The 24,742-nt window shown below is 45.0% G+C and overlaps 1 protein-coding gene and 2 long non-coding RNA genes across 7 annotated transcripts in view; 1 reads left to right on the top strand and 2 right to left on the bottom strand.

The window, feature by feature from the left end:
• Positions 1 to 5,056, bottom strand: part of RCL1 (RNA terminal phosphate cyclase like 1) — a 60,029-nt gene extending 54,973 nt beyond the window's left edge. For 2 of the 5 annotated variants that reach the window (XM_036331039.1, XM_036331042.1), the window contains exon 1: positions 4,755 to 5,056. In XM_036331039.1, coding sequence (XP_036186932.1) covers positions 4,755 to 4,890 — 136 coding nt within the window. In that variant the 5' untranslated portion in view covers positions 4,891 to 5,056. The remainder of the gene's footprint in view (positions 1 to 4,754) is intronic. The other 3 variants (XM_036331038.1, XM_036331041.1, XM_036331045.1) reach the window with 3 other exon arrangements.
• Positions 5,057 to 18,176: 13,120 nt separating this feature from the next.
• On the bottom strand, positions 18,177 to 22,942 carry LOC118667508. The gene is made up of 3 exons (XR_004971300.1): positions 22,830 to 22,942; positions 21,198 to 21,269; positions 18,177 to 19,081 (listed from the first exon to the last, which is right to left on the bottom strand). It is a non-coding gene; the product is annotated as an uncharacterized LOC118667508 (long non-coding RNA).
• LOC118667509 lies at positions 21,685 to 23,667 on the top strand. The gene is made up of 3 exons (XR_004971301.1): positions 21,685 to 21,825; positions 22,513 to 22,816; positions 23,089 to 23,667. It is a non-coding gene; the product is annotated as an uncharacterized LOC118667509 (long non-coding RNA).
• Positions 23,668 to 24,742: the final 1,075 nt, after the last annotated feature.

The following is a 24,742-nucleotide window of genomic DNA, read 5'->3' as shown; positions in this document are numbered from 1 at the left end:
TGTGGTTATATAATAAAAACCATTCCAAGATCATCTTTTTTTGGGGGGGGGGGGGGAGGTTCTAATTCTTCTCATTATTTATAATCACTTTGCTTGGAAGAAGGCAGTTTTATTTAAAAGATTAGTTGATCTGTCAGAAGTCACAGAGTTTGAGCTGTTTCATCCCCTTCTGAATCCTTGTACAGTTTTCTGGGGACCACATATTGCTTTCCCAAACCTTAGGGACTGGAGAAAAGAAAAGGCTGAATAATTAAGTCCAGACAGTCAGGGTTTTTCAACATCAGCACTATTGATATTCTGGACAGAATAATTCTTTGTGTGGAGAGCTGTCTGATGCCTTTTAGGATGTCTCGCAGCATCCCTGGGCTCTACCCACTACATGCCAGGAGCAGCCTCCCAGTTGTGACAACAAAAAAATGTCTCCAGCCCTAGCAGGTTTGGCTCAATGGATAGAGTGTCGGCCTGCAGAATGAAGGGTCCCGGGTTCGATTCCAGTCAAGGGCACATGCCTGGGTTGTGGGCTTGATCTCCAGTAGGGGGCGTGCAAGAGGTAGCCAATCAATGATTCTCTCTCATCATTGATGCTTCTATCTCTCTCTCTCCCTCTCCCTCTCTGAATTCAATTTTTTTTTTAATTGTCTCCTGGGGTGCAAAACTGCTCCTGGTAAAGAACCATTACATTACACATGGCATAACACACAAATATCTGGAAGCCATCGCAAAAAAGAAAGCCCTTACACCGAAAAGAGAAAATAAAGAGAAGTCATAATTCTCTTTAAATATATGAAAAGTTTTCATATAGATGGGGGAACAGATTTCAGATCCCAGAGAGCAGAACTATTCCCAGTGGGTAGAAGTATATATGATAAAACCAGCTAACACTTACTCTTCCTAAATGCCAGGCACTGTTCAGTGTACTTTGAAGTGTTATTTCATTTAACCTTCACAATGACGCTATGAAGTTGGTAGTACCAGCCCCACTTTATAGATGAAAAAACAGAATCAGAAATGTTAAAGAATTTGCTCAAGGTCCAAGAGCTAAAAGCAAATGCAGAACCAGGACTCAAACTGAGGTCTAATTCTGAGCCCAAGCTCTTAACCACCAAACTACTACATCTATGACAAATTAAAGATTCTACTTCAACAGAATACATTTTTTAAAAAGAACTCTTTGACTTAAAAGCTGTTTCTTTCACCTACAATGACCATCTCAATCCTATCTGCCCAGATCAGAAGCAGATCCAGAAAGCCTTCCTTCATAACCTCCAGAGAAGTCTCGCTCTAATACCAATGAGCCCCTTTACAACATTCAGCTCTTCCTACTTCAAGTTACTCCAGCTACTCTGTCAAGCTCTTCCTTAGAAAACTCCTGGAGAGTGGGGAAACCAGCTCCTCACATTTACACCCCCACAAAGCCTTGCACATACTGGGGTTCAATAAACCTTTTCTGAATGACTGCACCATCCCCACCCTCCAAAGCCCACACCAGCAGGAATGTTGAAGCAAGCACTTTTGAGAGATGTAATTCTGCACGTAAGCTGCAAGCAGAAGATTTTATTGGAAATGCTCTGTGTTTTTTCCAACTCTCAGAATCTGAGTTCAGGAAAAGTCAGAAAGGGAAAGGTGACCAGTAACACAGCCCATTGGCTGCATCGTCACAAGGACTTGCTTGATTATCACCAGCTAACATGTATCAGGGGCTATATGTATCTATGTATATGTGTATATGCACATACACTTACATGAGTACATATACATATATCCATGCATATCTATGAATGCATGTACAGGCATCCCTTGGCAACCGTGGAGGACTGGTTCCAGGACCCTGCAGATATAAGACTCTGTAAATGATCAAGTCCCTTATATAAAATGCTGCGGTACCAGCCCCACTTTATAGATGAAAAAAACAGAATCAGGCTACAACAGGGTATGCCTACACATCATTTCATTTGCATGGATTCAGCATAGTGCTTGGTGAGTGGCAAATTCAAGTTTTGCTTTTTGAAACTTCCTGGGATTTTTTTTTTTTTTCTGAGTATTTTCGACCCACAGTTGTTTGTATCTGCAGATGTGAAAACCATGGATACGAAAGGACGACTGTACTAGTATATACCTATATCTCAGTTACCTCTATAAGAAAGTAAACAATGTCTGTACAATTTTTGAGACCCTGAAGCCAGCACAAGGAGGTCTAAATTAGGGGCCTCTTTCTTCCCCTAGTATATTAATAAGGTAAGGCAAGTAATGCTATACATAGTATTCCTCAAAAAATACCAGCACATTTGCTAACTAGTGCTACCTCTCCCAGGGATCAGAACTGGCATCTTGTCAGGAAAATGCCAAGTGGCCAAGCCCTGCTCGTGTGTGTGGCAGTGAAGAGATGCTCACAAACAGTGGGGAGGGAGGCAGGAAAGCATCCTTTGGAACACTGAAACATTAGTTTGGAGGCCACCTGTCAAGACACAAACACCAGCCCTAGCCAGTTTGGCTCAGTGGATAGAGCGTCAGCCTGCTGACCCAAGGGTCGCGGGTTCAATTCCTGTGAAGGGCATGTACCTTGGTTGCAAGCTCATCCTGGCACGGCCCCTGGCTTGGGCATGTGCAGGAAGCAACCAATCAATGTGTTTCTCTCACATCAATATTTCTTTCACTCTCTTCCACGCTCTCTGAAAATCAATGGAAAAATATTACCGGGAGCTATGGTGAGTGCAAGCGCAGGAGGATGTCTAGGGATTCAATTCACTCACTACCCTGCAGGGGCTTAAAACCTGCGATGCTTCGGCCGCCAGGCCGCTAGGCCGCCGCCGCCCGCCAGGGAGGAACTTGGAGTCTGGTAGCTACACAGTCTGGCCCTCCCAGCACTGAGTCTGTACAGCTGCCAAAGGCTTTAGGGTCCCAACTTTAGTATATTTTAAAAATAAAATTAGAAAAAGAAAGAAAAATATCCTTGGGTGAGGATTTTAAAAGAAAAACAGAGAGACAGACACTAAAATTTTATCTATGGGCACTAGATTGCCATGAGAAATCCCAATCTCCGGGATAAAGTACTTCTACTATTCCTTTAAAAAAAAGAAAAACAAAGCAAGCCCCGCCGGTGTGGTGTGGCTCAGCAGTTGAGCATCGACCCAGGAACCAAGAGGTTGCCAGTTCCATTACTGGTTAGGGTACATGCTGGGGTTTTGGACTCGAACCCCAGAAGGCAGCGAATCGATGACTTCCTCCCTCATCGATGTTTCTATCTCTATCCCTTTCCCTTCCTCTCTCTAAAAAAGAAAAAAGCTATGCCCAGTATTCACAGACGTAAAAGCCTGTCTTCTTTCCATATCCAGCTAGCGGGGTGAGTTCTCTAGGCTAATTTGGGAGGCGCACGGGAGAGCAGGCTGGGAATACCACAGAGTAGAGCAATCAAGCAATTGCTCTGCCCAAGGGCCAGACTCAAAATAAGGGCAGAGATGTGGAGGGGAAGAGCATCTGACATAAATCGGGCTAGCAGTCTCTCCTTAACGTCTTCAGTTACAGCAAGAGCAAGAATCATGTACCAAGATAAGCCTTTCCCACTGTCACCAGGTTCCTCTCCACGGTATGGAGGTCTTCTGGTTCTTTCTTTCCTAACCTTGTATCTCCATCAATGACATGGCATTTTCCCTTGACCGTGCAACCAATCACCATTCAAGAGAGGCACAAATGTAACTGTCCAGAACAGACAGCCAGATGATGAAACTGGCTGGCCACCTGGTACAGAAGCCAGTGCAAAAAAAAAAAAAAATTAAATACATCAACACGACCCAGAAAGCTTCCAGGGCCAACCACAAACCGTCTCCTTCCATCTGCAGACAAGGGTTGGTTGTGTTTTTGTTCTTTTCCCTTTCTTTCTTCAACGGAGTCTCCCAATTTGGGATAAGCACACGGGAGCTTTTAAAAAAATGCATGCGTCTTACTCCAGGGGACCAGTTGAAAATCGGAGCCATTTAATCTATGTGTGTTTAAACGGGGCCTACTTTTAATCTATCTACTTTTGTCGGGCAAAAAAAGGGGAGCTTGGAAGCCTGTAGTTTAGCGCTTGTCACCAACACTTTACTCAAGTCAAGGCAATTAGGCCCCTGACTGTTAAAAATTTATCTCAAAGCTCCTGTCCTGCGCACATCAATCACCGTCACCACCGTGGAAAGCAAACAGCATTTTCAAAGATTCTTTAATCCACAGGCAGGGGAAGGTGTGAGGGCAGGCGAGAAATCATGGCGACAGGGACAGCCGCTGTCCAAGGGGGCAGCTGCCACTGAGACCCGTTTTGGGACAGAGCACGGAACCAACCGGTGGTGCTCTTCGCTCCAAATCCCCCTCCATCTTGACATCTGCCCAGTCACCACACTTCGGTCCAACAAACTGTTTTTCTCCTTTGAGACGTGTATGGAGAGAGCAAGAGGGACTGAAGACAAGCGAGGGAGCGAACCCTGGGATTTGCTGCAACACGTAATGCTGGAAAACGTGTTCCTGTTTACAACCAGCGCCCTGGAGACGCGGAGCGCGGCGCACGGCGGAGCTCACCCCTCCCAGCTCACCCCTCGGGCCCGACCCCGCCTCCCCACCGCCTCGGGTGCGTTCGTGACTGGGGGCGACCCTCCACCCGCCACCCGCCCTCCCCAAAGCGCCCGCGGGACCCTGAGGCTCCCCGCGCGCCGGCCCCCAGAACATCAGCGCGGTCTCCCCGGGACCCCCCGCACGCACCCTCCGCGCTGCCAGTCCCCATTTACCTCGGAGGCCCGGGTTGTCGTCTCTGGCCCGGATCTTTCGGATTTTGACCGGGCGCCCGCTCAGAGTCGACAGAACCAGACGCTGGCGCAAGAAGTTGCAGCCCGCGTAGCTGAGGGAGTGCGCCTGAGTCGCCATGTGCGCGCTCTGCGCCAGGCGTGGGCGCCCGGGGTGCGGCTACTTCGGACAGGCGAGGGGTCGCACCCCCGGCGGCGGCGACAGCGGCGGTGGCGACCCGGGTTCCCTCCCGCGGACCCGCAGCCCCCCACGTGTCCACGTGGTTTGGAACAGGAAGACGGAGAAACCAGACACCGGGTCAGAGGGGAGCGGGGCGGAGCCGGCGCCCGCCTCCCCGCCTCCCCGCCGGGCTGAGGGCGGCCCCGTTCCGGGCCACGCCGCTATTGGCCCGCGCACGGTCAGGGCGGTGCTCGCGCCGCGTCGCCATTGGCTCGCTCTGGAGCTGGGCGGAGCCCGGGCCGCGTCGCCATTGGCCCGCGCTAGAGTTAGGCGGTGCCCGAGCCCCGGCAACAGAGCGGAGAGGAGCGCGGGGTGGGGGCGCCTGGTCGCTCAGGCTGGGGAGCTCGGCCCCCCCACAGCCTGCGCGGGGTCTCTCCCAGAGTAGGAGCAAGGAGAGGGGGCGGCGGGGGTTCCGGGCCTACCGCATGCCGCTACGTAGCCTGACTACTTACTGGGATGTGGACGGCATTCTCTAACCCGCCTTTTTCTTAATAGAGGAGAAAACAAGATTGGCGCGCGCACCCTGCTGCAACACCGTTCTGAGCACGCTGCTGGCATGTCCCCTCTCTCCCCGCTGTAACCCTGAGTACTGACTGCCCTTCCCACGGGGAAAGACTCGAGGAGCATTGCAGAGCTGGCAGTGGCAGCATGCACTGGGACTCCAGCCTTCGGACAGCAGGCTATTGCTTATTTTTTGTGTGAGGCACCAAGCTTGCCCCTTTCACATCGGTCTCTTCCCTTATATTCACAGCGCCAAGTCAGATCCTCCCAACTCACGCACCTCAAAATGCATTGTTGTAATAACTTCACACACAAACACACACCCACACTCTGCTTTTCCCTCTTTCCTGGCCTCCCCTAATCCTGCACACCAAAATCGTACCAAAACCTTCAAAGATGTGTGGACCCTAGTCGGTTTGGCCTGGGGACTGAAGGGTCCCGTTTTCCATTCTGGTCAAGGGTACATGCCTGGGTTGTGGGCTCGATCCCCAGTAGGGGGCGTGCAGGAGGCAGCCAATCAATGATTCTCATCATTGATATTCCTATCTCTCCCTCTCCCTTCCTCTCTGAAATCAATTTTTAAAATACATATTTTTTAAAAGATGTATGGTTAACTATCAAATGACCACAAATTTAGGAGCCCAATATAATAATAACGTGTGTTTGCAGTCATTCTTGGACAATGTCACCAGATCATGAGTTCTAGAACACATGGGGGGGTGTGGGAGGGGGGGGAGTCTAGAAAGAGTAAGAGCCTGAATAAAGATTAAGGAGGGTAGCTAGCCTTATGTGAATAAATCTCAGTTATGAGGAACCAACCGTATGGTCTGAGCTGGTTAGTAACCGGTTATTAGAGATATAGGTAGAATTTAAGATAATTAGCCCTTAAATCCATTGAGGAAGGGAGGTAATCCATGCCAATGATTGCCGTTTCTCCATACTGCCTTTTAGGAAATTGACAGTGGGGATGTGGGACTGTTGGAAGCTCCAGGGCCCTAGCTGGTTTGGCTCAGTGGATAGGGTGTGGACCGGCGTACTAAACTAAAGGGTTGCAGGCTCAATCCATCAGGGCATGCAGGAGGCAACCAATTGAGGTGTCTCTCTCACAGCAACCAATTGATGCATCGATGTTTCTCTCTATCTGTCTCCCTCTCCCGCTGTCTAAAAATCGATGGGAAAAAAATATTCTCTGGTGAAAATTAACAACCCCTCCCCCCCCAAAAAAAGAAAACTCTATGATGGCAGGGGGAGGGGGTCCCCGGGTAGGGTGCTCCAGGGCTCTCTTGAATCCTGCTCTGGGAGAATGCCAAAGCAAGGAGAGGAGCCATCCTACCAGGAGAGGATTTTTTATATATATATCCTCTCACCTTTAATAACTCAACCACCTTAAAAAAACAACTAATATCCTCTGTAGCAAAGCCTGTCAGTGCCTCATTCATATCCCTTCAGCTCTTACTATTTTCAGTGAAATCTTTAATTTTTTGCTAACAATGCCTATATCCCTTTATCTGGAGTTTTCCTCACCTGCATGGAACTTCGCAGAACAAATGTACTGAGGAATTAACGCAGCCCTCCCCAGGCCTTAACCAATGACTGATGGGAGTTAATGTATAAGGATCCCAGGTCCCTCGATCCTTGGGTGAGACAGCTCTGAAATTCTACAGTGTTTCCCAGGGTTCCCCAGAGGCTTTAGTACTAGTCGCCCACAGGAGTAACTTGCTTAATTAAGTGCCTATTACTGACATACTTCCCTTCACTGTATCTGCCCCAGATAACCTTCTGATAATTCCTGGGATTAACTCCCAAATAAACCACTTTCACTCCAGTTATTGCCCCGAGGTTTTCTTCTGGGCAACCCAAAATAAGTCCTGATTTTTAAAATTTGAGAACTGAGGTTCAGAGAGAATAAATGACCTGCTTAAAGTGACATAGCTAATAAATGGCAGAACCAGAATAGAAAGTCTATTTCCCTCTCTCCTCTCTCTCTCTCTCTCTCTCTCTCTCTCTCTCTCTCTCTCTCTCTCTCATTCTCTCTATCGGGTCATATATCTTTGGAATCCTGAATCTCCAATAAAAAGCCTGCCTACCATGCAGCTGCCATGTCAGAGAGACCACACAAAATGAGGCTGCCAACTGTTCCAGCTGACAGCTAGCATGAACCACCAGACATGGGAGTAGCTAGCCTTCGGATGACTCCAGTCCCCAGCCAGCCTCTTACCAACTAGAGCCACCCTAGTTGATGTCCAATGAGCACAGATAAACTGTCCTCACTGAGCCCTGCCCAAATTGCATTTTCCTGAGCTAAATAAATGATTGTTACTGTTTTAAGCTATGGGTTTGGGGGCAGTTTGTTACACAGTGATAGATAACAGAAACTACATATCCCTGAACTCCTTTCCCTGCATAATTCTGGACTAGCAAGCCACAAGAAACATCTTGCATGAGATTTGGAGGGCAAAAGTGAAGTCACAGCCACATTTTTTATGTTGAAAAGTCACTGCAGGGTACTAGGCTCTCTTGTAGCTCACGTATTTATCTGATACTGATCTTATTGGCATGAGGCGGCCCCCAGGCCCATAGCTCCTCTAACTCCTGATCCTACTTTAGCAACTCCATCTGCTGGGCCAGCTATGCACTTATCCCCATGACAAAGAACACCATCTTCTGCTGGTCACTCACATCGCTGAAGTTGGAGGCTTGGAGGCAGTGATAGACGTGCAGGTTCTAGCTCACTCTGCTAGCTTTTAGGCTCCGTCACCAGGCACAAAGACAACAGCCGCATAGACTATGAAACCAGCCCCCACAATTATCATAAGGACAAATCCCTATAATAAACCTCTACTTAGAGGTTCTGCTTCTTCGATTGAAACTTGACTGGTGCAGAATTCATTATTGAAAGCCAACTGCGATTAAGGCTCTATGCTAAAGGCTTTTCTATATATGATCTCATGTGGTCCTCACCCCAACTAGCTCAAGAGTTGTATTATGAATACAAAGGGATTTTTTTATATAATTCTTTTTACTTTTCTTTATTTTTGAGATTACCCCTTGCACATGTTTTTAATCTGCTCATACTTTTTCATACTAAATGATAAATGGTATATACCTTGCCTTGTAATCACAGATACTTCCATTTTAATGAAGATAAAAGTATATTTGGCTCAGCAATGGGGCTTTGGATTTAGGGGCCAGAGGAGAAATTGATTCTTCCCAGTCCGTAGAGAAAGATTCTCAAGGCCCCACCTTTACTGTCTCTTGGAGACCCATTGATTGTGATATTTCATCTGCTTTCCTATAATTGTTAGCCATAAAAATGCTGATAAAATTTGAAGAAGTTTGTGTCCTTGTTTCAGAGCCTTTAGGAGAGGGTCCGGGGGAGGAACTGGAGTCTTGTTTTACAGACAACCATAAACATCTACACTGACTGAAAGTGAAAGAGAGGTAGACAATCAGCAGGTGACAGACAATCAGCAGGTGATAAACACTCAGAGCCGAATTTTAAAGGCACCAGCTGCCGACCTTAAAGCCATCATATCATTGTTATGAAACATTGATTTGTAATTATGAAACTTCAAATGTGAATTGAAGCCGAATACACAAATGCAGCATTCTTACATAAATGCTACATTTCTGGTTTTCTAGCCCTGCCTTAAATTTCCATAGTTTATTAATTGTCTCCATCAAATCACACTCGTCACTCATCAAATCATGTTTCAATATTTGATTTAGGCTATCTGTGTTACAAACCTTTCACTGTTTTAAAATACTTAACCAGAAAAAAGAATTTACTGACCCATGTGCAGTCAAGGAGTATCCGAATGCCCATTAACTGACGAATGGATAAACAAAATGGAGTATATCTGTACAGGGGAATATCGTTCGGCAATAAAGAGCAATGGCGCAGAGAGACCACACACAGTGAGAGTGCCAGCTTTTCCACGCTGCATCATGAAAAACCCTAAAGACATTGTGCTAAGTGAAAGGAGTCATCCGAAAATATCCACATGTTGTACAATTCTATTTATATGAAGTGTCCAAAATAGGCAAACCTAGAGAGACAAAAAGTAGATTAGGTGGTGTCGCAGTTGGTCATTAGAAAATCCAGATTCGTGTTCCACCAGCTTAGCAAACCCAGAATGAAGAAGCCACCTCTTTCCTAACAGCACCAATAAATCTGGGGCTGAGCTCTCATTGGGTCACCCATCCATTTCTGGACCAATGGCAGTAATCTGGGAGAATGTGTGCTCTGATTGGCCAAACCTGTGTCACATATTCACCTCCTTTGCAGAGAAAGTAGTATCAGTGCCTCTCATACTACAAGAATGGAGCATGTGCCTGGCTGGTGTGGCTCAGTGGACTGAGTGTTACCCTTCCCCTCTTCCCCCATGCACTGGTTCAATTCCATGTCAAAGCACATGCCCAGTTGTGGGCTTGATCCCCAGTAGGGGGCATGCAGAAGGCAGCCAATCAATGTTTCTATCTTTCTCTCCCTCTCTTTTCCTCTATAAACATGTAATAAAACATGCAATAAAAAAAAAATTTAAAAAAAGAATGGAGCATAAGAGAGGAGTGGCTCTCATAATGAAAAATTAAGTTTTATTATTACAAGAGATAACAGATGCTATACAGGCAAAAAGAATACATGACCACCTTATCAAACCCATACAAGGCCAAAGAATCTCATCACATCATGACTTTGTGGAGTTAAACCTCCATAATATGTGCATATTTTTCCAACTCAATTCAATTCCACAGACATTTATCTAACACTTTCTAAAGTGCTAAGGCTGGTTCTGCCAGTAAAGGTACAAGGATACATGGTGAGAGGCTAAGAATGCAAAGATAAGTAAGACTCAGACCTTGTTCTCAGGATGTTCACAGTCTAATCCAGTAGTTCTGGAGCTTTATCATACAAAAAAATTCACGCTGTGGATCTTTTTAAAGATACATATTCCTGGGCTACAATCCAAGATTTTCTGATTTGGTAGGTGTGTGGTAGTCTCTAGAAATGTGTCTTTAAATAAACACCCCATGTGACCATGCTACACAGAGTCCAAGAACTACTCAGATTATTTGATACTAGAAGCCCAATGCATGAAGATTCATGCAAGAATAGGCCTTCCTTCCCCCGGCTGCCGGCACGTGGTGGGCTCACCCCAGCAGCCTGTGAGGTAGTGGAGGAGGCAGGGAGGACTAGAGAGGTTGGGTACATTTCACTTTCCCATTGTGAAAGTGGGATGCAACTGGCCCCCTTCGTCATCCTCTTCCTCCTTCACCCTCCACCTCCTGCCCACCCTCCCTCCCTCCACGCCCATCACCCCTCCCCTCTTGATTTGGCGAGATAGGGAGGAGGGAGATCTGATAATTTGGGTTACTGCGTAGGTGGCCTCTTTCATCTATTCAAAACAAAGCTGAGCCAACTACTGCTGTCACCACAGCCACCACCATTGCCCCTTGGCTGGCCCAGGGCTCCCGGGCGTGCTCACTGTGCACCCAGCGAGCTCCCGCACACATCTGAGCCCGTGGGGCTGCTCCAACACTAGGGTTTTGTTTACCAGAGCAGTGGGGCAGGGGTGGGGTAAAGGGAGATGCCAGACACGGAGCTACGACCTCAGGCACCAGAGGGTTGCCTCTGAGGCTGGGGGGCTGGGCCACAGGGAGGCTGCAAGGATGGTTGACAAATGTGGAGCGCAGCAGGGAGGCCCTGAGGAGGCGCACTGCTCAGAGGCCCAGAGTGGCCAGGGGGCGGGCCTGCCACCATCTTTGTTGGATTGATTTGCATACTCGCTCCTGATTAGCTGTGGGGCATTGTGAAGAAACGGTCAATTTATATATTTCTCTTTTATTAGATTATTAGATAAGATGATGGAGGAAAAAGACATGCAAAAAAAGAGATACAGTGCATCCGAGAGTTGCTACAAGACCAGGTCGATGTCTGAGAGATGAGGAGGAAACAGTGTTTTTGTTAAGCTTATATCATGTGTTTTGCACAAGATATGATTTCCGGTCAAGGAAGCTATGGGATTATGTCCAGCCTACTATGAGTATTTCTGATTATGATGAGCCTGGGGATATTTGGGAGACAAGAAGCTAAGAGTTGGCCTTTGTTCATTTACTTGTAACAATCCTGTACATTTGCTCTCCTTTAATCCCACTGAGAATTTTTAGTGATACTACAAATGAATTTACCCTTCAGAATTTACCCTACCCTGCAGTATTTTCTTTCTTTTTAAAATATGTTTTTATTGATTTCAGAGAGGAAGGGAGAAGGAGAGAGAGAGATGGAAACATCAATGAGAGAGAATCATCGATTGGTTGCCTTCTGCACACCCTTCACTGGGGATCAAGCCCACAACCTGGCATGTGCCCTGACTGGGAATCGAACCATGACCTCCTGGTTCTTGGGTCGCCACTCAACCAATGAGCCACACTGGCCAGGCTCCTTCAGTATTTTCTTACCTAAAAATCTTTATCCTTCTGTTTTTCTCAAATTGTTTCAATATATTATTTTCACCTTTAAAAATAATTTATTTTATATACTACTAGTGGCCCGGTGCACAAATTTGTGCACATTGAAAGGAAATTAATTAGAAGAAATATTTTAATATCGCTATTGGCCCTTTCTCTATAATAGAAGTGTCAACCAAATTCATGATTGACAATGACAGATCGAAACACACACGTGCAATTGGCGCCAGCAAGAGCTTTATATGTATCGCGCATGCACAGGTCAACTTAGTTTTTTATATATATAGAATAAACTTCCTTAATTAGACCTGCTTTGTGATGTAGTTAAACGTTTTCCAGCCCAGAGAAGTACCCCAACTTCTCTTTCAGGTAATTGTCAGCAACACAGCAGTAAATATCAATAGGAAGCAGATTATTATTGTAGATCACGCAGGGAGAACAAAGGGTGAAATTCTTAACTGCAGTAGTGTTTGACTATATTCTGCGCAGTGAGAAAACCTGAAGTCATTTTCAAGGTCCACCATTTCTTACTTCTTTTCAGTCGGGTCAAGTTTCTAAACTTTCTAAATCTCCATTTTCTGGCTAATGAAAAGAAAATAGGGTTCCACCAAGTCTCTTATCTACCTACTCCAGGAATTCTGTGAGGATCAAATGAGATGAGGCACGGGGAAACACTTCACAGACATTTGATTAAAGTGTGAAATGTTTGCACGTGGCTATAAAGCAAGTCGTGTTCCTGGGCTGAAGAAACTGCAAGGAGGCTAGTTGTCGCTAGGGAGAGGAAGCCGGGCGTTGCTACATGACGTCATTACCCGGCGCCCACAACAACCCTTTCTGGGCTGGGCTGGGCTGGGCTGGGTTGGGCTGTGGGCGGCATTTTGTGCCATGGGGTCTTGGCAGCATCAGCTGCAATTTGGTGGGGTGTCACTCCAGGGTTTTGGCAGGGCCTGTGTCCCACTTGGGGGAAGTTGAGTGTTGCTTTGTAGGCCCCAGGTCCGTGGTGCTGTTTCTCTGTAAATGGCCAGTGCACATCATGGCAGCTCCTGTGTTGAGCATATACCCCCTGGTGGTCAGTGCATGTCATAGCAACTGGTCACACGGTCAGACACTTAGCATATTAGCCATATGTGTGTGTGTGTGTGTGTATATATATATATATATATATATATATATATATATATATATTCCTTTTAGTTTGACTCTCCTGATAATAAGTAAGGAGACACCTTAATCTCATGAGAAAAATGTAGGTTACGGTCCCCCAACATATTGAAAACTGACTGCAGTCTTTTTTATATTAGGATAAATTTCTGAGACTAGAGTTTCTATCACTTTAGGATGCCATAAGCAGATAAAAGCAAAAGAAAAAAAGGAGACCAATTGTGGTGGTTTTAGGATATGTCCACCAATTTTTCGAAACTCCCGTCAATGGGTGGATCCTAATTTCCCTTCCCTTGAGTGTGGGTTGGACTTAGTGACTCACTTCTAGTGAATACAATATGGCAGATATGACAGGATGACTTCTGAGACTAGGTCATTCTTTCTCTTGGATTGCTCAGCCTTTTTGCATGACTTAAGGATTCCTTGATAACTTTCTTGTTTTCTTGGATGTCATGATGTTCCAGGCTCAACTTGTATGTTTTCTGTTTCAAATATGGAACCAGCCATTTTTCCAAGAAGCTCTGATTTCTTTTAGTGGGAAGTGGTAATTAGATGCCATAATCTGGGTACTCTTTGCTATTTTGTTCTTGTTTCTAGGCTTTTTCAATAGATAAAGCAGGAAAATACTTTTTTCTTTATTTAAGATAAAATATACTGTGGGGAAAAAACACAAAAAAATAACAACAAAATATACTGTGAGTTCATAGTTGTACTTCCAATTCAAATTCAGGATTCAAGGTGTTTTTGTTGTTGTTGTTAATTCTCACCCAAGGATATTTTTCCATTGATTTTTAGGAGGGAGGGGGTGAAGGGAAGAGAGAGAGAGAGAGAGAGAGAGAGAGAGAGAGAGAGAGAGAGAGAGAGAGAGAGAAACATGTCCATGGGTTGCCTCCCACACACCAGGGCTGGGAATTGAACCTGCAACCAATGTCCACTGAGCCAAACCGGCTAGGGTAGGATTCAAGGTATTTAAATGAACCTCGCTGTTCTTACATTTGTATATCTTTGTTCCCATAGCAAAAATCTTGGTTCCCAAATACCTCAATATAATTGCCCAATTGCTTTATCCTAGAAAACACACACAAGAAACAGTTTTAGATCAACAATACTGCCTCTACCACCAACAATATGATTACAGTCTAAAAAGTTTATAATATTTTTTGTTATTTGGGTATACTCCATAAAGAATATATAGTGAAGTTACTGGTGTTTTTTTTTTAAGTACTTGAAATAGTTCCTCTCTCTGTGGTTATGGCATCTACTCAGTATAGAGTTAGACTCATTTGTTTCATTTTGATTCTAATGTTCAGGGATTTATTTTTTAATTTAACTTTATTTCATAATTATGTAAAATTTAAAAAATAAGACATATTTACCAAACAAAGTATATAGAGAAAAAATGTAGCTACTCTCCCTGTCCTCTCTACCCTGATGGCTCTCTCCTATAGAGGATGGCTTTTTTTAGTTTTGGGTTCGCCTTTTTAAAAATATATGCATCTATCTGTAATTTTATCCCCTCCCCCTTCAGCTTTCTTAGATAAGTAGTAACGTGCTACACACAATTTTCCTCATGTTGATTTTCAGCAGACAAACACACATCCTAGCATTCACTCCATAGCAGTACTCACAGTTATTTCTTATTTTCTTTACAGCTTCCTTTGTGTGGGTGGGCCACTTCTTGTTCAACAGCCCACTGAAAAATGGGCATCTCCAGTGTCTTGTTACCATGACACTAGAGCAATTAACAGCTCATCTCATATCTATTTTGCCAGTATAACTTGGGGAGACATTTCTAACAGCAGGATGGTTGAGTCAAAGTGTAAAAACATATATAATTTTTCTAGATATTGCTAAATTCTTTTTCATGCAAATCATATTATTTTACATTCCCACCTGCAACATATAAAAGTACTGTCAGTCTACAGCCTCACCAAAAGATTATTTGGTTAAACTTAATATATATATATTTATATTTTGATTTCAGAGAAGAAGGGAGATGGAGAGAGAGTTATAGAAACATCAATGATGAGAGAGAATTAGAGCTGCCGTCTTCACAGCCCCACTGGGGCTCAAGCCTCAACCCAGGCATGTGCCTGACAGGGAATTGAACCTTGACCTTCTGGTTCATAGGTTGATGCTTAACCACTGAGCCATACTGGCCGGGCTATTAATGTTTAGTTTTTGAATTTTTGTCAATCTGATAGGTAATAAGCAGTATTTTGGTGTATTTTTAATTTACAAAAAATTTCTTTTCTCTCAAAAACAGTAAGGATATAATTTCAAAATCAAGTACAGCCTTTTGAATTAAAAAGTTTTATGCAAACATTACTCACTGTCTTATTCTGGGCTGCTCTAACACATTACCACAAATTGAGTGGCTTAAACAACCAATATTTATTTCTCACATTCTGGAGGCTTGAAGTGTGGGATGAAGATGCCAGCATGATTGGGTTCTTGGTAAGTACATTCTTCCTGGTTTACAGATGGCCATTAGGCCTCTTCTTAAAAGGGCACTGATCTCATTCTTTTTTTTTTTTTTTTTCAGGTTTTTTTTTTTTTAAATATATTTTTATTGATTAAGATATTACATATGTGCCGAAACCGGTTTGGCTCAGTGGATAGAGCGTCGGCCTGCGGACTGAGGGGTCCCAGGTTCGATTCCGGTCAGGGGTGTGTGCCTGGGTTGCGGGCACATCCCCAGTGGGGGATGTGCAGGAGGCGGCTGATCGATGTTTCTCTCCCATCGATGTTTCTCTCTATCTCTCTCTCCCTTTCTCTCTGTAAAAAAAATCAATAAAATATATTTAAAAAAAAAAAAGATATTACATATGTGTCCTTGACCCCACGTTACCCTCTACCCCCCCCCGCTCATCGCTCATGCCCTCACCCCCCCCCCCCCCCCGTTGTCCGTGTCCATTGGTTAGGCCTATATGCCTGCATGTAAGTCCTTTGGTTGATCTTTCCCCCTTACCCCCACCCTCCCCTACCCTCCCTCCAAGTCCGACAGTCCAATCAATGCCTCTCCGTCTCTGGATCAGTCCTTGTTCATCAGTTTATGTTGTTCATTATATTCCACAAATTTGAGTGAGATCATGTGGTATTTATCCGCTCTCCAGTTCCATCCATGCTGTGGCAAATGGTAAGAGTTCCTTTTTCTTCTTCCTCTTCTTAAAGAATACCTTTCAGCATTTCATATAATGCTGGTTTGGTGGTGATGAACTCCTTTAGCTTTTTCTTATCCATGAAGCTCTTTCTCTGACCTTCTATTCTGAATGATAGCTTTGCTGGATAAAGTAATCTTGGTTGCAGGTTCATGCTATTCATCACTTTGAATATTTCTTGCCACTCCCTTCTGGCTGCATGGTTTCTGTTGAGAAATCAGCTGACAGTCGTATGGGTACTCCCTTGTAGGTAACTGACTGTCTTTCTCTTGCTGCTTTTAAGATTCTCTCTTTGTCTTTTGCTCTTGGCATTTTAATTATGATGTGTCTTGGTGTGGTCCTCTTTGGATTCCTTTTGTTTGGGGTTCTCTGCGCTTCCTGGACTTGGAAGTCTATTTCTTTCACCAGGTGGGGGAAGTTTTCTGTCATTATTTCTTCAAAAAGGTTTTCAATATCTTGCCCTCTCTCTTCTTCTGGTACCCCTATAATTCTGATGTTGGTATGCTTGAAGTTGTCCCAGAGGCTCCTTACACTATCTTCATATTTTTGGAATCTCTTTTCTTTTTTCTTTTTCAGTTGGGTATTTTTTGTTTCTTTGTATTTCAAATCTTTGACTTGATTTTTGGGATCCTCTTGTCTGCTGTTGGATCTCCATAGATTATTCTTTATTTCAGTCAGTGTATGCTTAATTTCTAGTTGGTCCTTTTTCATGTCCTCCATGGTCTCACTATACTTATTGAGGGACTCATTAAGTTTATCGGCGGTTTCCATAAAATTCTTGAAAAACCTTATAAACGTGGCCTTGAACTCTATATCCAGTCGTTTGCTTTCCTCCATTTCTGCCATTTGTGACCTGTTTCTTTGTCTCCGCATTTTGGCTGCTTCCCTGTGTTGATAGAGTGGCTTTGTGTGCTAGGTGTCCTGTAGGGCCCAGTGGCTCAGCCTCCCCAGTTACCTGAGGTGGACACTCTTGGTGCACCCCCTCGTGGGCTTTGTGCACAGTCTTGTTGTAGCTATGCCTTGGTTGTTGTAGGATCACTGGGAGGAATTGACCTCCAGGGCAATTGGCAGCGAGAATCAGCTGTGTCTGCAGTGGGAGAACTTCTGTGCTGGAGACACCCTTCTGGGGCAAGACTTGCTTCATTGGGGCTTTGGTGCTCACTGAGACTGCACACTCTGAGTGTGTCCCTTATGGATCTGAGGAGTTGTGATCTGGATGGTCCCCCTCTGACCACTGGGTACAGTGGCTCTTGGATCTAAGGAGGTGCTAATTTAGCCTCTGCCTGAGGTTACACAGCAGGAACTACGAAGAGAACTGCAGATTCCCCTTCCTTTTTTTTGGAGTTTGGAAGAGCCCTGATGATGCTCAGCTGTGTAGCAATGCAAGCCGCTGTGGGGCCTTGGGCCTTCTCTTGGAAGCTCTGGGTCTATCTGGCCAGGCTGCGGTTAGGTAATTACAGGTTGCAAATGGCCGGGGCATTCATATGCAAAAGCCTCTGCCGCAGCCTGGGCGGGGCAGGGTCTCAAGGAATCAAAGGGCGGAGAAGGCAGCTATGGCGGATCCTTAGCCCCGCCCTAAGGAGTCGCGAGTCCCAGTGTCCTGGCAATGGCTGCAAGCACCTCTGAGGGAAAGCCGCTCTCAAACTCGCCCGCTGCCAGACAGTCCAGTTTCTCCCCGTATGAGTCCTGGGTCCCCAGAGACTTCCCGGAACCGGATTTCAGAGCTGTCGGGAGCTTGTGTCTCCCTCCGGATTCAAAAAGACAGCCGCGTCCTCAGGTGCCAGACCCTTTCCGCACAAGAGCCCCCTACCTCTGCACTCCACCTCCGCAGCTCCTCCCGCTCTCAGTGTGCTTTTCTTTCCTTCTAGTTGTAGAATTTACACTCAGCCAGCCCTCCTGTAGTTCTGGATGATGTCCACCTTGTGTTTTTGATGCATTTATCGATTGTTGTGGGAAGCAGCAATTTCCCGGTGTTTATCTATGCCGCCATCTTAGTTTCAACCCTGATCTCATTCTTGAGGGCTCCACACTTTTGACCTAATTACCCCCCAAAGTCTTCAAGTACTATCACATTAGGTCAAGATTTCAACATATGAATTTTGAGGGAACATAAACATCCAGTCAATTGCACTCATTAAACATTACTTATTTTTCTCACTTTACTAGGTTGGTAAAGACATGCTCATTGCCTAGTATTAGTCTCCAGAATATAGTAACCATTGCTCTAGCCAGTGTTTCTTGCCAGCACATATAAAATAATAATATTTGTAATTATTATTAGCAATAGCATTCAGGAGTAGAAGAGTGAGGCTAGTCCTTACCAAAGACAATAGGCTCCGGAGTTTCACCACCCCAAGACTCTGTCCAGCTACCCCAAGGATGAGACCTACAATACTGCTATAGATTTGGAATCAATACCTGTTATAAAGCTCTGTATTGGGAAACTAACCCCATAATGATACATGGATTCTTGTTAGTTTCCATCTTGTTAGCTGCCTTTCCTTAACCATTGAGTAAGAACTAGATCTTAACTCTGAGGCCTATAACCTTCTGTGCTCTGAGAACAAAGAGAACAAAGAATAAACTGTTCCAATTCCAGTGAAGCATTTAAAAGTTCTATCCACGTCTAAGTGCTTTAAAATGATAAGTTATATGCTCTTTACATTATCAGTCATTTTGATTTGCTCCTTAAAACAATGCATCTGACCCTGGGCAGTGTCACTTTCAAGCAGAAGCTCCTCTTTTCCTTTGCCATGGTGACCAGCATTTTTCCAGTTATAGGTGCTCCATCAGCCTGGATCCTGTAGTGAAGACAAATATGATGCAATAGTCAATCCACCGTGAACGTGAGCTGAGTGAGAAATAGACCTGTGTTGCTGTTTTAAGCTACTGAGATTTGGGGATTGCTTGTTATTGTAACATAACCCAGCTTGTCCTGACTATAACATTAAAGAATCTAATGTGGCTCTATATTATGGAGACCCAAGGTTTCAATGCAGTTGAAGAGATTGGAAAAATGTACCTCCAAAATCACACAGAAGTGCCAAATGATTATGTAACTAAAAGAACAATGTATATCACCTGTGGGATAAATAGCAGTTTATAGACTAATTAAGCAATTAATTATTCATGGAATCATTGGTTTTCAGAGCTTGATAGGATCTTCGAGATGAGCAAGTTCAATGCTCTATCCAACGCACAGCCCTTGTGCCATTCCCAGAGAGTAGTCTTCCAGAAGCTTCTTGAAAACCCACATAGAGGGATAGCTTATGTCAACTGTTTATGCAGCATGCTCCATTTTCCAATATCTCTAATTTTTTAAAAGTTCTTTGTATACCAAGTTGACTTCTTTCTCTCTCTTATTGAAATGCATTGATTCTATGAGTAAATTTAATCTCTCTTGCTACAAAGACGTAGCATACCACTACCTTCTACTCTTGGTGAAATATACTGTTTTTGCACTATTCCTTAATGTCATTATTTCCAGACCATTATCTTTCCCAGTCACTCACCTTTGGGCCATTCTTTAGTCTAATAACCAAGAAGATTGAATTTGGCATGCACTAGTTTCTACCCTCCCCCTGCCATATTCTCCCCACCCACCACCACTCCCTTCCCAAGCTGGTTGCCACTGGAATGAAAGCCGTACCTTAGTAAAAATTAAACCTATAAAAGACATTTTTGATGTGACAGTCCTCTAAGAGATCAAAACCACCTTGAGAAGAATAGCTAATAGTTAGGTCAGGAACTATAATAACAACAACAAAAAAAGACAAATCCCTGAGTTTTGCCTTCAGGGAGAAGTACTGGAACAATGGACTTATTGTATAATTGCAACCCAGTGATTTTTGGGACCAAGACAGTCTGAAACCAGAGAAGGGAAACCAGCTGTAAGAAATTCCAAGAAACATCAACATGTGTGTATTTCTTGGAGGGAAATTTCCAGTGATTTCTGGGAACATTCAGTAACTTCTATGCTTACACATGTTTGGTGTGTAAAGGCAAGTGGTTACCCCAAAGGTATTCATTCAAAAGTTAACACAGTGAGTCTTTTATTTTCTTGTTTAAAAAATGTGTCCTACTTTTTTTTCAATTGTAAAAAAATACATGCTGCCACAGAAAATTTAGAAAACACAGAAAAATATACATAAGTAGAAAGTCAATCAGCTCTGACAGGTACTCTATAATTAAAATATTTGTCTAGTCAACAGATAATGGCATACTTGTTAATGGTCATGTTTGATGTAACAAAATTGTTTGGCTGTGTCATTAAAATTTGTTTGTTTAACAGGATTTAGAATTTTAAAGCTTTAGCTCTTTATTTCCTGCTACAATTATAGAGTTTATTTCAATTCCATGACTTTACAGATAAGGAAATCAAGAATAATAAACCCTGTGACTATTTCATGGCTAACCAAATTGTCAAAACAGCTTGGCTGTTTTCAGTGGCCCATTGCCAATATATGTCATTTTAAATTCAACATGTCTAAAATGTTGAGCAACCCTAGCTGGTTTGGCTCAGTGGATAGAGCGTCAGCCTGCGGACCCAAGGGTCCCAGGTTCGATTCTGGTCAAGGGTACATGCCTGGGTTGTGGGCTCAGCCCAACATGCAGGAGGCAGCCAATCCATGATTCCCTCTCATCATTGATGTTTCTATCTCTCTCTTCCTCTCCCTTCCTCTTTGAAATCAATAAAAATATATTTTTTTAAAAAAGAAATGTCTACTTATAAAAAAATAAATAAAATGTTGAGCAATTCTATTTTTAAAATATTTTTTAAAATTTTTAATTGATTTTCAGAGAGAGTTGAGAGGGAGAGAGAGAGAAACATCGATGTGAAAGTTCAACATCAATTGGCTGCCTCCTGCATGTCCCCTACCAGCAATGGAGTCCCCAAAACAGGGCATGTTCACTGACCTGGAATGGAACCCAGTGACCTCTCGGTGCATGGGGCGACGCCCAACCACACTGGCCAGGGCAGAGCAATTCCTTTTTAAAGAGATGAAGTAATGTTACTTTTCTCGTTCACCAGACTTACAACATCAGTGCCTCTTCCTGACATATTCAAGAAGCTAACAATTGCTTCTTTAGAATCTCTCTAGGATTCTCATCCCTTCCACATGAATTTATGCCACCCACTACCTTCTGTCCCATCGACTGGGAAGATACTAATAAGGAAGACTTTAATTAATGTCCACCCAGCTGCCTCCATGTCTCCCCTCCCCCAATGTGTCCTTATGTTTTATCAGTCCTTTTTATTAAATGTGTGGGAGCTCCTCGTTGCTTACTGACTCAAACCTAAACTCTTTGGTCTAATGCTATTCATCTAATAGCTGTTTAGTTATCTACCCTGGCCAGGCACTGTGTAGGGAGGAAGTATACGATGATGCACTTAACAGACAGGATTCCCTGACCGTGGTGCCACCATCTAGTGGGGGAGACAGACAATCAAGGGAACAAAATTAACATGTAACTTGTGACAAGTACAATGAAGGAAATAACCAGGGTGCTGTGCCCCAAAACCACAGGGAGAGTCTACTGGTTGGTGAGTGGTGTGTAAATTGGGCGGGGGGGCCTAAAAGAGGAAGTGGGGAGATCGTTGTCTGGGCAGCAGATGAGGATGTTCTGGATTACTGTGGTGGCAGTAGAGAGGGAAGTGGTCATATTAGAGATATAAGAAATAGAAATGATAGGACTTGCTAATGAATTTGATCTGAAGGGGTAGGGAAAGGACTGAATCATGGATCATATCCAACTTCTTGTTTTAAACAATTTGGCACCAGTTCTGAGAAGAGGTATGAGAAAACAGTAAATCTGAGGAATTGAAAACAGTTCTATGTTAGATCTAACCATCTAAGGAGGAGGAGGAACCAGTCCTGTGCTAACAGCACCAGAGAGCAGGCTCCCGGACCCCTCCCCTTAAACCCAGCTCTCCCAGGGAGAACCCAAGCCTCCTGGCACCAGGGACCCAGCCAGAGCAGCTTTGACCTTGGCCTGTTGAGATATCTTCTACAGCCTCCAGAGCAGGAAAAGTCTGGCCACAGCTTTTTCCCGGTCTTGAGCAGAGGGGCAGAGAGAAGGGGATTTCTCCCGAGGATCCCCCATCTCACAGGGCCACCCTCTCTAGACTGACTGAGGAATAGAAAGAAAGGCAGGGCCTCCCTCCTTCCCCCCAATGGTGGGATCCTTTCCAAGCAGACGCATCGCCCCCCACAATTCTCTGTTGGGTCAGGAGGAAGCAGATCTGCCTCTCTGGGATCTGGAGGATGTGCTCTCTCTGCTGTGAGCAGACAGGCAAAGCCAGCCCCTTGCTCATCCCTCCCATTCTAAGGCTGGTGCTGGCAGCCTGTCCAGTCCAGCATTGTGGGCCAGGACCTGTCCCGAGGGGTGAGGCCTCTGGCTGGATGGCTCCCCGCCCCCCTCCCGGCTGCCCTTCCTGAACAAGCTAAACCGGATCTGCTCCTTGGTCATGAAAGGTGTGTTCTGTGACCCGTGGAACCTGCCCCCAGCTGGCTACTCTCACCTTAGCCACCCAGGTGAGGCTCTCACCTTCTGCCATTATCACTCAGGCTGCCCAGAGCTTGCAAAATGCCTTCTCTGGCCCTGGCTCAGTGGTTGAAGCCTAGGCCCAAGGACCGAAGAATTGAGGGTTGGATTCCTGGTTGAGGGCTTGTACCTCAGTTGCTCCATCCCCTGCCAGGTTGGGGTGTGTATGGGAGGCAACCAATGGGTGTGTCTCTTTCACATTGATGTTTCTCTCTCTCTCTTTCTCTCCCCCTCCTCCCTTCCCTCTAATCTCTCTAAACAGTTAATGGAAAAAATATCCTCAGGTGAGGATTAAGAACAACAACAACAATGAATGCCTTTTCTGTGTGCTCAGTCTGGCTAGAGACCATGGGTGCTGCCTGCACCTGGGGCAGGCTCCACTATCGTGCTTCCAGGAACAGCTCCCTCGGACCCAGAGCAGCCCTTCTTCCCAGGTTGGGAGAAGGGACATTGGACAAAGACAGGAACATCAGGCACCTGACACACTCCGGCCTGGTGCTCCCCAACCCCCAGGTCCCTGACCCCATTCCAAGGTAACTGTGGGCCAGCCCCTCATCCCGAGGACAACTAAACCTCAAGTGAGAACCCGGGAGGATGCCCTTGCCTGCAGCTGTGACCAGGAGCAGGCCCTGAAGTCGCAACTGTTAGGTCGCCCAAGGAGGAACGCACGAGGCCAGAGTGCAACTGCTCGAATAAACCTAGCACCAACCTTGTTTGGTCCCCATGTAATGACTTTTGGATTTGATTGTTCAAGAAATAAAAGGAGCCCTAGCTGGTTTGGCTCAGTGGATAGAGCCTCGGCCTGCAGACTGAAGGGTCCCAGGTTCGATTCCAATCAAGGGCACATGCCTGGGTTGCAGGCTTGATCCCCAGTAGGGGGCGTGCAGGAGGCAGCCAATCCATGATTCTCATCATTGATGTTTCTACCTCTCTCTCCCTCTCCCTTCCTCTCTGAAATCAATAAAAAAAAGTGAAGAAGAAGAAGAAGAAGAAGAAGAAGAAGAAGAAGAAGAAGAAGAAGAAGAGAAAAGAAATAAAAGGAAACAGAAAAGGGAACTGTATCTTCTCTCATTACTTTTATGGGCTTCCATTTAGTTTATGGTCATTCAGAACTTGATAGTAATTTCTACCACATATCGTCCTTAATTCGTGGGATGCTTTTAAATTTATGCCTTCCCAGTAAGAGTGAGACTGGGCTGAGGGCAGAGGTTTTGCCTCCTTTTGTGTCTACTACTCTTTTCCTTTTGCCTAGAGCTGGTAAGGCTGCCAGCCCCTCCCTGGGTTCCCTCCTGAAGGCCTCTGGCTGAAAGCTCCCCCTTGGGAGGAAAACAGCTCAAACTTAGCTCTGGCCTTGCCCGATAGTCTTCCCAGTGCCCCAGGCCAGCCCTATCAGTTATTTGCACGGGGATGTGTGGGGGAGGCGGGAAGAGGGGAAGTTGGGAGGAGGAGGGAGAGCTGTCTTTGGGGCCCCTGGCTTTTGCACTGTGCGCTCACTTCCAGCACCTCAGGAGAATAAAGTACTCACCCCAGGACGAAGACTTGGGCTTTCAGACTTTGTTATGTAAGAGAAACAATTTTAAAAGGTTAGTCACTCAGGCACTGACAGTGCATAAATGAAACAGTGGATGACTAACAGAAATTACAGGATGGCTCCACCCTCTGGCTGAATGACAGTCTTCTGAATGCTTTGGGTAATTTCACAACACTTAATGCTCGCTGGGAGCAGCTTTCTGGAAATAGGAGTCATTAGAATATCCTTCCCATCTCTTTCATTACCTGCTCAGCTCTCCTCCGTAACCAGTCTCCTCCCACTTATTTTTCTTCTCGAAGTCTTCATGCTTCCAGAAATAAATTTACTTAAGCAAGTAGGACAATGGTAGGTAAACTGAACAGGAAAAAATAAGTTCAATTATGCA

The sequence above is a fragment of the Myotis myotis genome, unplaced genomic scaffold, assembly GCF_014108235.1.
Source record: "Myotis myotis isolate mMyoMyo1 unplaced genomic scaffold, mMyoMyo1.p scaffold_m19_p_12, whole genome shotgun sequence".
NCBI classification, from domain to species: Eukaryota; Metazoa; Chordata; class Mammalia; order Chiroptera; family Vespertilionidae; genus Myotis; species Myotis myotis.
The sequence above is the reverse complement of the archived record's forward strand: the minus strand, read 5'-3'. Positions and strand labels throughout refer to the sequence as shown.